Here is a 15,518-nt window from a genome sequence, read left to right on the forward strand (position 1 = left end):
AGTTATATTTAAAAAGAGCTGGACAAGACAAGCAACTGAACAATCACGAAAGAACAAATTACATAGATGAGGATTAAACAGACGGAGAAAACAGCTGAAGGCACGGAGGGGACCACGGCTGGTCCAGCAGGAGGGGCCCTGCGGAGGGCCAGGGCAGGGGATGGGCTGGGCTTGTTCGCTGCTCCTTGGAGTTCAGATTTTATCCTTAGGGTTACCAAACGCCTTTGAAGATGTTTCTAGAAACTTCCTCTTGGCCAAGGGGAGGAGGATGGATGGGAGTGAGCGACACCGGATGCAGGGACCACAGGGTCCCTATCTCAGGGAAAGCTCTAAGCACGAGGATGCTCGTGGGTGAAACTCCAGAGAAGTCCGCGTGCTGTCCCAACAGGCCGGCGGGGGTGATTCCCCACCAGAGGACTTTAACCCTGACAGACGGGATCCGGCCAGTCAGAGCAACACCCACCCAATAAGGAAAACCCAATGTCTGGAAGCCCGACACTTTTCTCAGTCCCACTTTCAAAGAGGGGAAAGCTGCACTGGAGCAAAAAATTTATAAACACTTGGACTGGTTCAGATACTCACCCCTCTTCCTTTCTGCGGTCTTCAGAGTTAAGTGCGCCACAAATGGGCCATAAATCCTGTCAGCTCACAATTAAGTCTTTTGGCCTTTGTGTGCCCCACTGACTTTCAGTCACTCTCCAAAGGTCACCTTCTCCCTTAAACTTCCAGGCTGGGGTCCGCACCCTCCCCACAGACTCCAGAAACTCCTGAGGCAAGCTCGTGGACGAGACTGTAATCTGTGCTTTCCTTCCAATCTGTCTCCACTAAGAGCCTTGAGGGCAAGGATTTTTATCTTGTTCACCTTTGTGTTTCCACTTCCTAATATACACACACACAAAGTTAGTGTTATCACAGTTCCGGCTTAGTGTGCTCACTGCTAGGGCCCTGAGTTTGACCTCTGGGCAGGGAACTAAGATCACAACAAGTTGAGGTGCACAGCCAAAAAAAAAAAGTATTATTGGATAGATGCATGCATAGATGGATGAAGGGATGGAGGGATGGATGGATGAAGGGATGGATGGATGGATGGATGGATGGATGGATGGATGGATGAAGTGAAGGATGGATGGATAGATGGATGGATGGATGGATGAAGGGGTGGATGGATGGATGGATGGATGGATGAGTGGACGGATGGATGGATTTCTTCATGATGCTGTACTGGCTGAAAAACCGATTCATCAGTCAATTAATTAAATCAACATGGACCCAGCAATTGCTCTCTAAGTGATTTCACACAGCCCCCTTCCCCCAGAGAGTCAGGGTAGGACATCCAAAGAAACCTGGCTTGGCACCCCCAGCACTCACCTCATTCCTTCTGCAGCCATCTTGTCCAGGTTGGCAGTGTCCTTCGTGCCTGCCCAGTTGGCTCCCAGGTCACCCCACCCCATGTCATCCGCCAAAATGATCACGAAATTCGGTTTCTGGCCTCTTGTTTCCCCACTGAAGCTAAAATCCACAAGAGGATAAAGACATCCCAGGAAACTCAGCCCCACCAACAAGACCTTTAGGGAAAGCCAGGCCATGGTGATCGGGGAGGATTCCGAGCCTGTGGAGTGAGGCGGTGGGGGAGTTTGCCGGCAAGACACGGGGGGTGATGGGGATGCCTACAGGGATGTTGGGGGCTACAGACGCGAGGCCCCCACCTGGAATCCTAATTCAAGAGTCAGGAGACTCCAGCCCCGAAGAAGGCTTTCTCCAGCCCAGCCCTGGGAGGCGGCGGGCAGTGTGCGGCCGTCAGACCGCAGCGTCAGCAGCTGCTCTGGGCCACGTGGGAAACGACCCCTCAGTTCAGGGCTGTGTGAGCCGGAGCACAGGCCCGTGCAGCTGTTCAGGGCTCCAGCTGGCGAGTGCGGGACAAACGCTCACATCTGTGAAACACCTGGACGGTCCAGAAGCCACAGTCCTCCCCAGTCGAGGTTCTGAGTTCCAGATGGTGGAAGGCTTCGTGTGTCTGTAAGGTTTCCTGAAAGAACAGAAATCGACAAGAAAACAGAGCTAACGCTGCCAGTGCAGCTGTTTTCTCAGTAGCTTAGGAAATAATCACTTTCCCATGCCAACACATGTTTTCCTTCTTATTCGCGTATTGAACGGGTTCATCAGTTTCTCCACCTGAGAATTAGTGATGCTAATAATATTTGCAATAGACTGATGATTACAGGGCTGGAATCAACATTAGGGATGATGTCTGAACCCGCTCACCATATGGGGGGAGTATTCTGAGGCCCTGTGTTCCAGATTGGGGGGCAAGACCCAGTACCCCACTCTGCGAAACACCACCCCATCACGTTTCTCTGACTCAGGAGAAACCAAGTGCAAACGTGTCAAACCGATCGAGGATTCTAAAAGGGTGAGACCCTTACTACCAAGTCCTGCTTCTTTCTAACAGTCAAGCTGTTGGAGTTTTGTTTGTTTGGGGTTTTTGTTGCTGTTGCTCTTTTGGTTTTCGGCTGCACCTTAGTTCTCCGACCAGGGATAGAACTTGGGCCCTTGGCAGTGAGAGCACCGAGTCCTGATGACGTGGAATTGATTGGCATTTATTTGGAAATCCCAAATGAAAGAGTGCTCTGCACTTTTTTTGTTGTTGTTGTGCTGTGTATGCAGGGTTGCAGCGCCCAGACCGGGGACCGGGCCCAGGCCCCTACAGCGGGAGCTCCGAGTCTGAACCACTGACCCGCCCAGGAAGTCCCGCTCTACGAAAGTAGAAAGTAGAAAGTAACTGGCGGGAAAGGAAAGGAAAATAATTAAGTTAATGGTTGAATCTGAGTGGACAGTCCAGGGAGCTTACTGTAGAACTCTTTCCACTTTGCTGTACATTTGAAATGTTTCATAATAAAATGTGAGGAAAAAATGTCCAAAGAGCATTTAATGGAAATGTGTCCCTTTACATCTTGACGATGTGATTTGTAAAAAGAAAATCTTAAATCAACCAGTGCTTCTCACATTTTGATGCACATACAAATCAACTGGAGGGTTTATTGAAATGCAGGTTCATCAGGTGAGGCTGGTACCTGGAAGCTGTATTTCTAATGTAGTCTTTGGATCACATTTTGAGTAGCAAGATACTTAAGGGAAAAAAAACAAAAATCAAGGACTTCCCTGGCGGTCCAGTGGCTAAGGGTCCAGCTGCCAATGCAGGGGACACGGGTCCGACCCCTGGTCGGTGAAGACCCCAGGTGATGTGGGGCACAACCGTGAGCCACGCCCATGAGCCACAGCCCCCGAGCCACGTGCTGCAGCTGCGGAAGCCTGTGCTCCACAGCAAGAGCCACAAGAAGCGGCGGCACTCCGCAGCGAGAGCGCAGCCCCCGCTCTCCACAGCTAGAGAAAGCCCACCCGCAGCAAAAGACCCCACACAGTCACAACACACGATAAACCAAATAATTCAAGACAAACGAAGGGAAGCATGTTAGTCGCTCAGGTGTGTCCGATTCTCTGCTACCCCACGAGCTGTGGCCGGCCAGGCTCCTCCATCCTGGCTCCTCCGTCCCTGGGATTCTCCAGGCAAGAATACTGGAGTGGGCTGTCACACCCTCCTCCAGGGGACCTTCCCGACCCAGGTCTGCGGCACTGCAAGCAGATTCCTTACCATCTGAGCCGCCAGGGAAGCCACTAACAGACAAACAAAAATTAAGATTCCGGTCCCAGAAGAAAACAAACCTGACTGGAGGCGATTAACATAACTAGAGATGATTCAGCTTCCGTGGAAAAACACAAAAGCAATGAATCAGGTTGAGTTTTGAAAGACAGAAATGGAAGGTTATGCTTTCAACTGCAGGCTGCAAACGGAAACGGAGAATAAAACCATGTTACCCCCAGTTCACCTAAAAGCCCTAAGTTGACTAGGTTGGTGAGGAGACATAGACTGAAATTCTGGATCAGATTTTAAAAGTCTCTATGGAATACCCAAGCTATTAAAGGAGAGCCAAATTATAATATATAAAGATGCTACTAGGGCTGGGACTTCCCAGGTGGTGCTAGTGGTGAAGAACCCGCCTGCCAGCGCAGGAGACGGGTTAGAGAATGGGTTCTATCCCTGGATCGGGAAGGTCCCCTGGAGGAGGGTGGGGCAACCCACTCCAGTGTTCTTGCCTGGAGAAAGCCCATGGGCAGAGGAGCCTGGCGGGCTAAAGTCCATGGGGTCACAGAAAGTCAGACACGACTGAAGCGACTCAGCACAGCACACACTAGGGCTGGGGTTTTGAGAGATGCCATCTGTATCCCTGCCTTTGAAGAAGGAATGAACAGCCCACAGATCCAGCCAGCCAACCCAATGGCCAACAGGCTGGATGGGAGTGGCTGGAGGCAATGTAAGTTCTGGAAGATCCAGATAAACTCAGAAGGAGAGGCAGATATGCACTTCATCAGAATAAAAGGAATTCCAAGTCAACAGTCACGGTCATCTGGAGGGCAATGAATCAATTGTTCAGAAATGCAAATTCCTCCGTTTTCCAAAAGGAAAGTTAATATTTCAAACTCAATTAGATTCAACTGGTCTTTGTTGATCTTGAGGCCCCAAAGACTTCTCCCTTTCTAGAAGAAAAAGCCTCTGCGCACAGAGCGGGCCTACAAACACTTGTTGACTTGTCTCACTGTACTGGCTTCTGACCATGAGCAACAGTCAGAGGGAGCTTCTCTTCTCAAAGTCACTTAGCTTGGAACCTTAGAGCGCTCCAGTTCTTCATCCATAATCCATTTCAGAATGACCCAACATGAAACCTCCCGGGGAGCGGAGGAAAACCACTGAAGAAGGAAGTTAAAATTAAGGTGGGAACAGAAGTAAACAGATTGTCTTTCTTAATAATTCTATGATAAAACATTCCTCTGAGGTTTTTCAAAGAGGATCATTAGTCCTTACAATTTTTATAGAATGGAAATAAGCTAATTTAGCCAGTACACCATCCTTCTCCTCCACACCCACGCCTCCAGGGAGACATTTAATACTTTCCCCCACTTATTGTTTTTAACTAAAGGGAAAAAGCAAGTCAGACCTTCAAAGAAAGGACTCCAAGCCACGAACCTTGATTAAGATCCAGGCTGACATTATGGAAAAGAGTATGGAGGTTCCTCAGAACATTAAAACAGAACGACCAGAGAATCCCACAATCCCACTTCTCAGGGTATATCCAGAGGAGATGAGACTAAGATCTTGAAGAAACACCTGCATACCCGCCTTTACTGCAGCCCGAGTATTCAGTAACGGTGAACAGGTCGAGAAAATGCGCCGTCTGTATTACACACTCACAATGGAATTAGTGGACCTTAAGAAAAGCAGGAAATTCTGCATTTATAGCAACCTGGATGAACCTGGAGGATGTTCTGCGAAATAAAATAAGCCAGGCACAGAAAGACAAATTTCTCCTGGTCTCACATAGTGCTCTCACATATGTGGACTCTAACAAAGCAGAACACACAGAAGCAGAGAGGGGATGGTGGCTGCCAGCGGCCGGAGGTAGGGGAAGGGAGCTTGTCAAAGCAGAAACATTCAGTTTTATGGAATCAACCCCTTCTGGGCATCTAAGGTACAGCACGCTGAGGAGAGTTCATGAAACGGTACTGCCAACTTCAGATTCACCAACTGCAGACCTTCAGTGTTCCTACCTCCAAAACAATTGCAAAGGTGACCATATGAGATGATGGATGTGTTGATCAGCTTGACTGCGGTCATTCTATAATGCACGTATATATCAAAAAATACATCGTTCAGACAACAAATACAGTTCATGACAGTGGACATGAACTTGGGCAAACTCCAGGAGACGGTGAGGGACAGCGAAGTCTGGCGTGTTGCGGTCCATGGGGTAGCAAAGCGTCGGACATGACTCGGTGACTGAACGGCAGGCAAGCAATGCAGTTTTCATTTGCCAGCTGTACGTCCGTAAAGCTGGGCTGTTATTGCTTTTTTAAATATCCAAGCTCAGGGACTTCCCTGGTAGTCCAGGGGTTGGGACTCTGTGCTTTCAATGCAGGGAGCACGGACTCCATCCTGGTCGGTGAGGACAAAGATCCCACAAGGTCCTGTGTGTTAGTTGCTCAGTCGTGTCCGACTCTGTGCGACCCCATGGGCTGTAGCCCACCAGGCTCCTCTGTCCATGGGATTCTCCAGGCAAGGACACTGGAGTGGGCTGCTGTGCGCTTCTCCTGACCCAGCGTTGGAGCCCAGGTCTCCTGCATGGTAATCGGATTCTTTACCATCTGAGCCACCAGGGAAGCCCCACAGTGCGCATGGCAAGGCCAAATGATAATAATAACACATAAAAATTCACAAATAAATATTCAGGCTGAGACTTTGAGCTCAGTGTCTTATCTGAGGTCACTTTCCCCAATTTTCTTTATACATCACACTTACCAGCTCAGAAGGGGGTGTGGTCACAGGCAAGGAGATCTCCTGGGGGCTTAGGAAGAGAGGGGGTGGGACTTCCCTGGTGGCCCAGCGGTTAAGACTTGGCGCTTTCAACGCAGGGAGCCTGAGTTCAGTCCCTGGTCAGAGCAAAGATCCCAGAGTTCAGTCCCTGGTCAGAGAAGGAAGATCCCACGTGCTCCTCAGTGGGGCCAAAAAAAAAAAGGCAAATAAAGCCTTCACCCCCTCCTTCCACTGGGTTGGAAGTTACCTGACCACCCTACTCAACAAACCCCTCCAAGGAAGGCCCATGTGTGCCATCCAAGCAGAACTCCCTGGTGGTTCAGTGGTTTAGAGTCTGCCCTCCCAACACAGAGGTACAGGTCAGGGAACCAAGATCCCGAAAGCCTCAGGGCAGGGCCAAGACAAAAGGCTGTCTGGGACAGATCTTGCTGCGGGAGCAGGAGCCCGGCCTGTGTCCTCAGGCTGCAGCAGAGGGAACTCTAGCTGCTGATCAGTTTTGCGCGGGCCTGTGCTCTTCTCCACGAGCCCCGGGGAAAGCAAGCAAGGCGCTGGGCCTGCTAATGCCTGGTTCTCTTCGGATCCGGGCGGGCTGATGGGGAAAGGTGCTCATGACGAGGGAACGATGCAGTCTGTGGCCAGGAGCGCCGAGAACCCGCGGAGGAGGCCACCTGGAGACGCGCTCGCAGTCCGCAAGCAGGCGGGAGGCCGGTCACCTGACCTTGGCTGCCCGAGGGGCCCCCGGCCAAGCGGCCCACGAGAGGGCCTCCAAACAGCTGAAACAACAAGACAGCCGGCGGCCCTCTCTGGCAGAGGGCTCTGTTGGTTTTCCAAAGACAAAGCTTCGGATGAGCTGAGGCCAAGAAAGACAAAGGCCCAGGGGGGTGTGATCTCTGGGCAGAGCTCTGAGGTTTCGCCGGCAAGTCGGAGCGCGGGCGGAGGGGGCGCTGCCGCAGCCGCGAGTCACGCGGGAGGCCCCGGGGCACCAGCTGCCCACGCGTCCAAAATGATCCGACATCACCCATCGGGGGACGTGGACCGAGGGGCAGTCTCGATCTGGGCGCTGTGCTTCAGCAGTGAGTGAAACATGGAACCCACTGCCCGCCTGGCACCCCCTGCTGTGGGCGGGCGAGAGGGTGGGAAGATCCCAGGGGGCGAGTCGGGGAGAGGACGAACCCGGAGGGGACCAGGAGTGGGCAGGCGAGGGGCCGTGGGTTACGGAAGGTCAGGGGCGGCCCCACTGAGGAGCGGACCTTTCCAGCGGCCCCGGGAGAGAAGCGAGCAAGACTCGCGGTTCTGGAAGGTTCTGCAGGAACGCACACCCTACGGAGAGCACAGCGCGGGGGCGGGCGAGCCCCGCGGCAACAGCAGGGCGGAGAAGGGCGAGGGTGAGACGGCCTCTCCCAGCGTGGGATCGGAACAGGGCCCCCGGCTGCCTGGCTGGGGACGCGGCGCGGCGGGGAGACGACGGGGTGAGGAGCCGTGTGCCAGCCCGCGTGAGTCCAGGTGGGACCGGCCGCCAGGTGAGGCTGCCAGGGGCCCAGGGCGCAGCACTGAAGGCGGAGGCGTGCCCGCCCAGGCGCCCGCCCGCAAGCTCTGGCAAGAGCACCGCCTTCAGCCTCGCCTCGCCCTCCACCAAGCCCAGAGCCGGGAAGATGCGGCTGACTTGGCGCCCGGCGTCAGATGGTTCCTCGCCGCTGAGCGCGATGAACCTCCTCGGGGCTCCTCGATCCTGAGACCCCAGCATGTCACTCTGGGGCCAGCCCAACTCGGAAAGATCCCCTAGGAGTGTCTGTGGTGGGCGGGGGCGGGGGGACTTCCCTGGTGGGACTCGGGTCGATCCCTTATGGGGAACCAAGGAACCACCTCCCTCGGGGCAACTAAGCCTGCACGCTGCAAGTAGGGACCCAGTGCAGACAAAATTAAGAGGGAAAAAAAAAAAAGGAGTGTTGGGGTTGGGGTGCTGCGGTCTCAGTTCAAAAGAGGATGCAAAGGAAAAGCTTCGTTTTCTGTTCTGTATTTTTCTTTTTGTGTTCCTGAGATATCACTGACACGCACTCTTGGGGAAGTCTAAGGCGGGCAGCGTAAGGACTGGACAAGCGTGTACTGTGAAATGATGACCACAATAAATCCAGTTAGCAGCCATCATCTCCTATAGATACAAGTAAGAAGAGAGAGAAGAAAAGCAAATGGGTTTTCCCTTGTAATGAGAACTTTGAGAATCTTCTCTCCTAACAACTTGCAAATATTCCACAGGGCAGGGCTCCCTACAGTCATGTGTCATCCGTCTCATCCCCACAACTCAGTCATCTAACCAGGCCAAAGGAAATCTTTGAATACTTCCATCCAAATTGGGAGAGCAATTCCACTTAGAAGATTGAAAATAAAATTTCAAGGGACTTCCCCTGTGGTCCAGTGGTTAGATTCCATGCTCCCAATGCCCAGGGCACAGGTTCAATCCCTCGCTGAGGAACTAAGATCTCAAATGCCACAGCTAAGATTGAAGATCCCCAGTCCCAGTGCAGCCAAATAAACAAGTGAAAGTATTTTTTTTTTTTTAATTTAAGCTTGAAGACGTCCAGCCAGGCCCTGTGGCTGGGAACATAAGCTTCTGTGGCCCCAGCAATGCCAGGGGGCAGATGACACCCTGCCTGGAGTTGGGCTGGAACCACCTGCTGGGATCAGCCCAGCGCGGCAGGAGCCAGTCTGGGAGAGCAGAGGTGACCTGAGGTCACAGCTATCTGGGTCCTTGAACACAGGTCAGAAAAACAGAGTAGATAGGCCTCTGAACAACATCCTTTCTCTTAAACTCCGTCCTCCACTGGGAAGAAAACCCATGAGGGGTGGGATCCGATGAAAAGGACTTTTGTCAGGAGGGGGGGGACTTAAGTATACGGAGGGTGGATTCACGCTGATGCACGGCAGAGACCAGCAAAATGCTGCAAAGCAACAGCCCCTGATTAAAAATAACCTTTAAAAAAAGAGAAGCAAAGGGCTTACAGTCAATTACCTGAAATCCACTCCCTTAAGGCCTCTTTGCCAAACGTTTAAGGACTTTTTACAAAGCAGTGTTTATCTATTACTTATCAAACTTTTCGTAATGGAACTTGTCAAACACACAGAAGTTGAGAAGCTCACACGTACCCGCCCAACATCTAAACTCAACAGCCATCAGCACAAGGGCACCCCGCTTCATCCGTCTCCTCTCCCAGGCCCCCTCCCTCGTTCTCCACTTACACTGCGGTATTCGCAAACGAATCTCAGATATCATGAAATCTCATCGATAATCATTCCTATATGCTTCTCTAAGTTATAAGAACTGTTTCTACATATACTTACAATTCTCAGTAAAGACCCCCTTCAAAACATAACACAGTAATTTGTGTTCACCATCGAAAACCCAGTGAACATTGCAATGTCCTCAAAATCTCACCATTGGTCCTGGGTTTTGCTAGTTTGTTCTGGACTCCCCTGGTGGCTCAGTGGTAAAGAACCTTGCCTGCAGTGTAGGAGCCACAGGACCCTTTGGATCGAGCCCTGGGTCGGGACGATCTGGAAAAGTAAATAGCAACCCACTCCAGTGTTCTTGCCTGGGGAATTCCATGGACAGAGGAGCCTGATGGGCTGCAGTCCACGGGGTCACAAAGAGTCAACACTAAAGTGACTTAGCATGAACAGTTTGTTCTAATCGTGATCCAAACAGAGTCCGTTCTGCATTGCACTGGACTCAAGTGTCCCTTCTCATTTATATGTTTCTCCTCTCTCTTCCCTACAACATATTTGTAAAAAAAATTTGGTTGTTTGTCCTGTAAAATTTCTGAACTTTTGGATCTGGCTGATTTCACCTCCATGGTGTCCCTTAAAATGTTTCCTGGAACTCTGTTCTGTTAATCTGTCAATCTAGAAGTGAGACTAGATTCAGGTGAGTTTTCAACTTATTTTCTTATTCTACTTCTCAATATTTTATTAATTTATCGGCTGCACCGTGGGCCCTGTGGGATCTTAGTTCCCTGACCAGGGTTAGAACCTGAATCCCCTAGTTTGGAAGTGCGGAGTCTCAACCAAGGGACCACCAGGGACTCCCTCAGGTGAGGTTTGTTTGTTGGCAGGAGGGAGGGACAGGCCGACCTTATACTTCTGTTCCCCCTAGTAAGACTGATCAAGGGAGTGTGTGTCAGGGTTTCATTTTTCCCCGTGTCATTTCTGCATGAGAAGAGGGAAACTTTCTCTTAAATGCTACTGGAAAAGACCCTGGTGCTGGGAAAGACTGAAGTCAGGAGGAGAAGGGGACGACAGAGGATGAGATGGTTGGATGGCATCACCGACTCAATGGACGTGGGTTTGGGCAAGCTCCGGGAGTTGGTGATGGACAAGGAAGACTGCTGTGCCGCGGTCCATGGGGTCGCAAAGAGTCGGACATGACTGAGCGACTGAACAACCACCACAACAACTGTCTTTTCTATTTGTGTAGATTTCTTTTCTCCCCATATCTGCTGCACCTCTGCAGTGAAACACGTGAGATTTCGTTATGCACTGAATGTTTGTGCCCTTTCAGAGTTCTACTGGTGGGACTTCCCTGGGAGTCCGAGGGCTAAGGTTCTGAGCACACCATGCAGGAGGCCTGGGTTCAATCCCTGGTCGGGGAACTAGATCTCACCTGCTGCCAATAAAATTTTTGAAAAAAGATCCCATGTTTCGCAACTAAGACCTCATGCAGTCAGATAGATGAATTCACGTATTGGCGCCTTTCCCCTCATTAGGATAAACTCGCAGAGCCGCCTTTGGGAGACACTGCAGGTTAGATGAGGACACAGGGCACAGCCCTCCTGATGGGACTCATGCCTTTGCAAGACGAGTCAGGAGAGAACTTGCTCTCGCTCTCACAGATAGAGACACAGAAAGAAGGTGTGACGGCCAGAACCCTCCGCAAGAGCCAAGTCGGCCAGCACCTCGCTCTCAGCCTCCAGCCTCCGGAAGTGGGAGACAGGCTCCGTTTTCTCAGTCGCCCCTTCCACGGGGTTCACTGTGGCAGCCCCTGCGCCCACCCAGAGACTTGAGCTGTTTCATCTGAGAAGCTCTGAGGCTGAAGCCAGGGCGGAAGTAAGGATCAGCCCAAAACTTAGGGGAAGAAATAAATGCTCAGTTCAGGGACTTCCCTGGCGGTCCCGGGGTGAGGACTCCACCGCCATTGCCATTTGCTGTCATTCAGTCCCCCATTCCTGTCTGACTCTCTGCGACCCCATGGACTGCAGCACGCCAGGCTCCTCTGCCCTTCACCATCTCCCGGAGCTCACTGCCACGGCCCGGGGTTTCATCCCTGGTTGGGCAACTGAGATCCTGCAAACTGTGTGGTCCTGCCCCTCACCCGCGTCCCACCCCCTGCAAAAAAAAAAAAAGTTCATTTCAGTGAAGTAGTTACTCGGCAAATCTGCCTTTTGTAGAACTGACTTTGGGGATGTGTTGACGTTGACTGACTTTGCAGAACATGTGTCCAGGCTCCAGAAGAGTCATTCCTTTGCTGTGTGACTTTGGATAAGTTGCTGAATCTCTCTGGACCTCAGTTTCCCCACTTGCCTGAAAAGCAGGACCACAGAAAAGTCCGTGCAGCCCAAACCCAACGCTGAGCATGAAGCAACCCAGTACAAGGGCTGGCTCCCCGACGTGCTCCGAGATGGGGGCCGTCCTTCCCTCCGCCAACTGTCTCGAAGATAAAGAGATAGCAAAGCACTGTGCAAAGCCAAGGCGCTACCTCAGTGGCTGTTAAGCAGAACGATTGCGAGTGCAGATGGTGAAATCCAGAACGCCTGCAGCTGCTGGCCGAGTCCTTGTCCTGACTCTGCGCCGCTGGATTCTGAACCCAGAAAAGGTAAAGCTTACAAACACTATGGTTGCCACCAGGGGGGGCATTTTCAATGCTCTGATCCACAGAGCTGGTCACACCGTCCCACGGCTGTCAGGGCCATTCTGGGAAACCCTAGAGGGTCCCTCTGCCCCCGGCAGCCTCTGGCAACAGCCAGCCTGGTATCAGGAGCAGGTGGCCTACCAACGCATCCGGCTCTGGACAGCAGAGCAGCGCGAGGTGAAGTCAAGACGCAGAGGGCATGTGAGGGGAACTGACTCTCTGCTGATGCCAACGGAAAGTGGGAATTACATAATGCCATTTGCAGCAACACGGATGCGCCTAGAGGGTATCACAGTGAGGGAGTCAGTCAGACAGGGAAGGACAAATGTCACATGGTATCATTTATACATGGGATAATAAAAGGCACACGTGGGGCTTCCCGGGCCGTTCAGGGGTCAGGAATCTGCCTGCCAGCGCAGGGGACACGGGTTTGATCCCCGGTCCGGGAAGATCCCCCGTGCTGTGGAGGAGCTGAGCCTGGGAGCCAGGACGACCCAAACCCCCACGCCCGAGCGCCTGAGCTCTGCGCTGAGATGCTCCCGCTCGCCGCGACAGAGAGAAACCGGTGCAGCAGTGAGGCCCCGGCACAGCCAAACCGAGTGGACTTCATCAGGGGAAAAATGAACTCGACTGTGGAACAGAAGCAGAACTCCTGAGTAAACCAGCCCACGGTTGCCGGGGTGAGGAGACGGGACTGACACACACGGCTGCACGCAAGCCTGGTGGCTCAGCTGGTCAAGAATCTGCCTGCAATGCAGGAGTCTCCGGTTCAGTCCCTAGGCCGGGAAGATCTGCTGGAGAAGGGATAGGCCACCTGCTCCAGTATTCTGGCCTGGAGAATTCCAAGCACCGTGTAGTCCAGGGGGTGGCAGAGAGTCGGACACAACTGAGCGACTTTCACTTTCACATATAAAACAGATCATCTACAAGGACCTACTGCAGAGCCCAGGAGACTCAGTGCTCTGTGACGGCCTATGTGGGGAGAGCGTCTGAAAGAGAGCGGATACATGGCCACGTATAGCGACCCAGTTCCCTGTGCTGCACGCCTGAAACCAACACAACACTGTGAATCAACTATACTCTGAAAAAAAAATTTTTTTTTAAGTAGGAAAAGGAGTACGTCAAGGCTGTATATTGTCACCCTGCTTATTTAACTTATATGCAGAGCACATCATGAGAAACAGTGGGCTGGAGGAAGCACAAGCTGGAATCAAGACTGCCGGGAGAAATATCAATAACCTCAGATATGCAGATGACACCACCCTTATGGCAGAAAGTGAAGAGGAACTAAAAAGCCTCTTGATGAAAGTGGAAGTGGAGAGTGAAAAAGTTAACTTAAAGCTCAACATTCAGAAAACGAAGATCATGGCATCTGGTCCCATCACTTCACGGCAAATAGATGGGGGAACAGTGGCTGACTTTATTTTTCTGGGCTCCAAAATCACTGCAGATAGGGACTGCAGCCATGAAATTAAAAGACGCTTACTCCTTAGGAAGGAAAGTTATGACCAACCTAGACAGCATATTAAAAAGCACAGACATTACTTTGCCTACAAAGGTCCGTTTAGTCAAGGCTGTGGTTTTTCCAATGGTCATGTATGGATGCGAGCGCTGAAGAATTGATGCTTTTGAACTGTAGTGTTGGAGAAGATTCTTGAGAGTCCCTTGGACTGCAAGAAGATCCAACCAGTACATCCTAAAGGAGATCAGTCCTGAGTGTTCATTGGAAGGGCTGATGCTGAAGCTGAAACTCTAATACTTTGGCCACCTGATGCGAAGAGCTGACTCATTGGAAAAGAGCCAGATGCTGGGAAAGATAGAGGGCAGAGGAGAAGGGGACAAGAGAGGATGAGATGGTTGGATGGCACCACTGACTTGATGGACATGGGTTTAGGTAGACTCAGAGTTGGTGATGGACAGGGAGGCCTGGTGTGCTACAAGGCCTCCCTGTCTATCATGGGGACATTCATGGGGTCACAAAGAGTTGGACACAAATGAGCGACTGAACTGAACTGAACCTTTTAATATCAGAAACATCCAGAAGGACTAGCTGTCACCGACACAGAGCCAGGCACTCCCGAAGGAGGCCCGGCTCTAAGATGTGAACCGCACAAGGGCACTCCCCAGGCTGGTCCCCCAGCCCAGCGTGGGTTCAATCCGTGTTTGCCAGACAGAGTGCCTCTGTCTAAACCGAGCTACGACCAAGGCCCTCTCCCACCATGAAAGCTCAGCTCCACCTCAACACTTCCCTAAACCCAGACGACCTTCCCCGGCCTGCGGACTCGGACTTTCATAAGCACCCTTGCTGCAGCGCCACTTAAGGTGACGACCACACGTGTCCTCCCTCCCCATCTAACGAGTAAACACTTTGAGAGGGCGGACCACATCCTCTGGGGTGTGGTTTTGCAGCCTGGGAAACTGCTGCACTTGCCAGTGCTCGTGGGTGATGGGCAGAGGCTGTTTTGACGGAGGAGCAGTGGGTGTGGCCGGAGGACTGGTGGGTTCCCCGCTCCTGCCCCGCCCCGGACCCCGACCCACCATCGAACTGAACTGTGGACGGCATCCCTGCTGGCTCACTGCCCAGAGTCCCCCTGCCAATGCAGGAGACACAGGTTCGATCCCTGGGTCGGGACGATCCCTTGGAGAAGGAAATGGAGACCCACTCCAGTGCTCTTGCCTGGAGAGTCCCAGGGACAGAGGAGCCTGGTGGGCTACAGTCCATGGGGTGGCAGAGTCAGACATACAGAAGTGACTGGGCGGGCACGCGTGCCAGTCATCTGGAAATGCATGGATGCGCTGCTCCGACAGGGTTAAAACAGCAGCTTAACACTGCATTGCTCCCGGGAGCAGCAGGACGGACTGTGCGTGTTTAGACGAGATGGGGAAAGCCAGCATCTCCCTTTAAGCAAGGACAGAGCAGAGGAGCAGGTTTTCATTCCCTGGACTTGAGAACTTCACCGGTTACCCAAAGGCGGCCTGAGTTGATGGAGTGGTCCCGCACCCAGCGCCTTCCAACAATCCCGGGGGGCTGCATGACTCGGCACTGAGCCACTGAGTCTGATATGACCAGCCTTTGATCCTGAAAGTGATGTGATTAAAACCACTTTGTTCAGAGAATTTTGGTTTTTGTTTTGTTCTGTTTTTAGGACTTTTGCAACAGGTTAGAGATCACGTATAGAGGCAGCATGGTTCCCT

The 15,518-nt window shown here is 52.2% G+C and overlaps 1 protein-coding gene across 2 annotated transcripts in view; it reads right to left on the reverse strand.

Moving 5' to 3' along the window:
• ARSG (arylsulfatase G) overlaps positions 1-15,518 on the reverse strand; it is a 102,763-nt gene that overhangs the window by 51,289 nt on the left and 35,956 nt on the right. For both annotated transcript variants that reach the window (XM_018063936.1, XM_018063938.1), the window contains exon 2: positions 1,369-2,026. In XM_018063936.1, the coding sequence (XP_017919425.1) occupies positions 1,369-1,586 (218 nt within the window). In that variant the 5' untranslated portion in view covers positions 1,587-2,026. The remainder of the gene's footprint in view (positions 1-1,368; positions 2,027-15,518) is intronic.

This window comes from Capra hircus, chromosome 19 (assembly GCF_001704415.2).
Source record: "Capra hircus breed San Clemente chromosome 19, ASM170441v1, whole genome shotgun sequence".
Lineage (NCBI taxonomy): Eukaryota > Metazoa > Chordata > Mammalia > Artiodactyla > Bovidae > Capra > Capra hircus.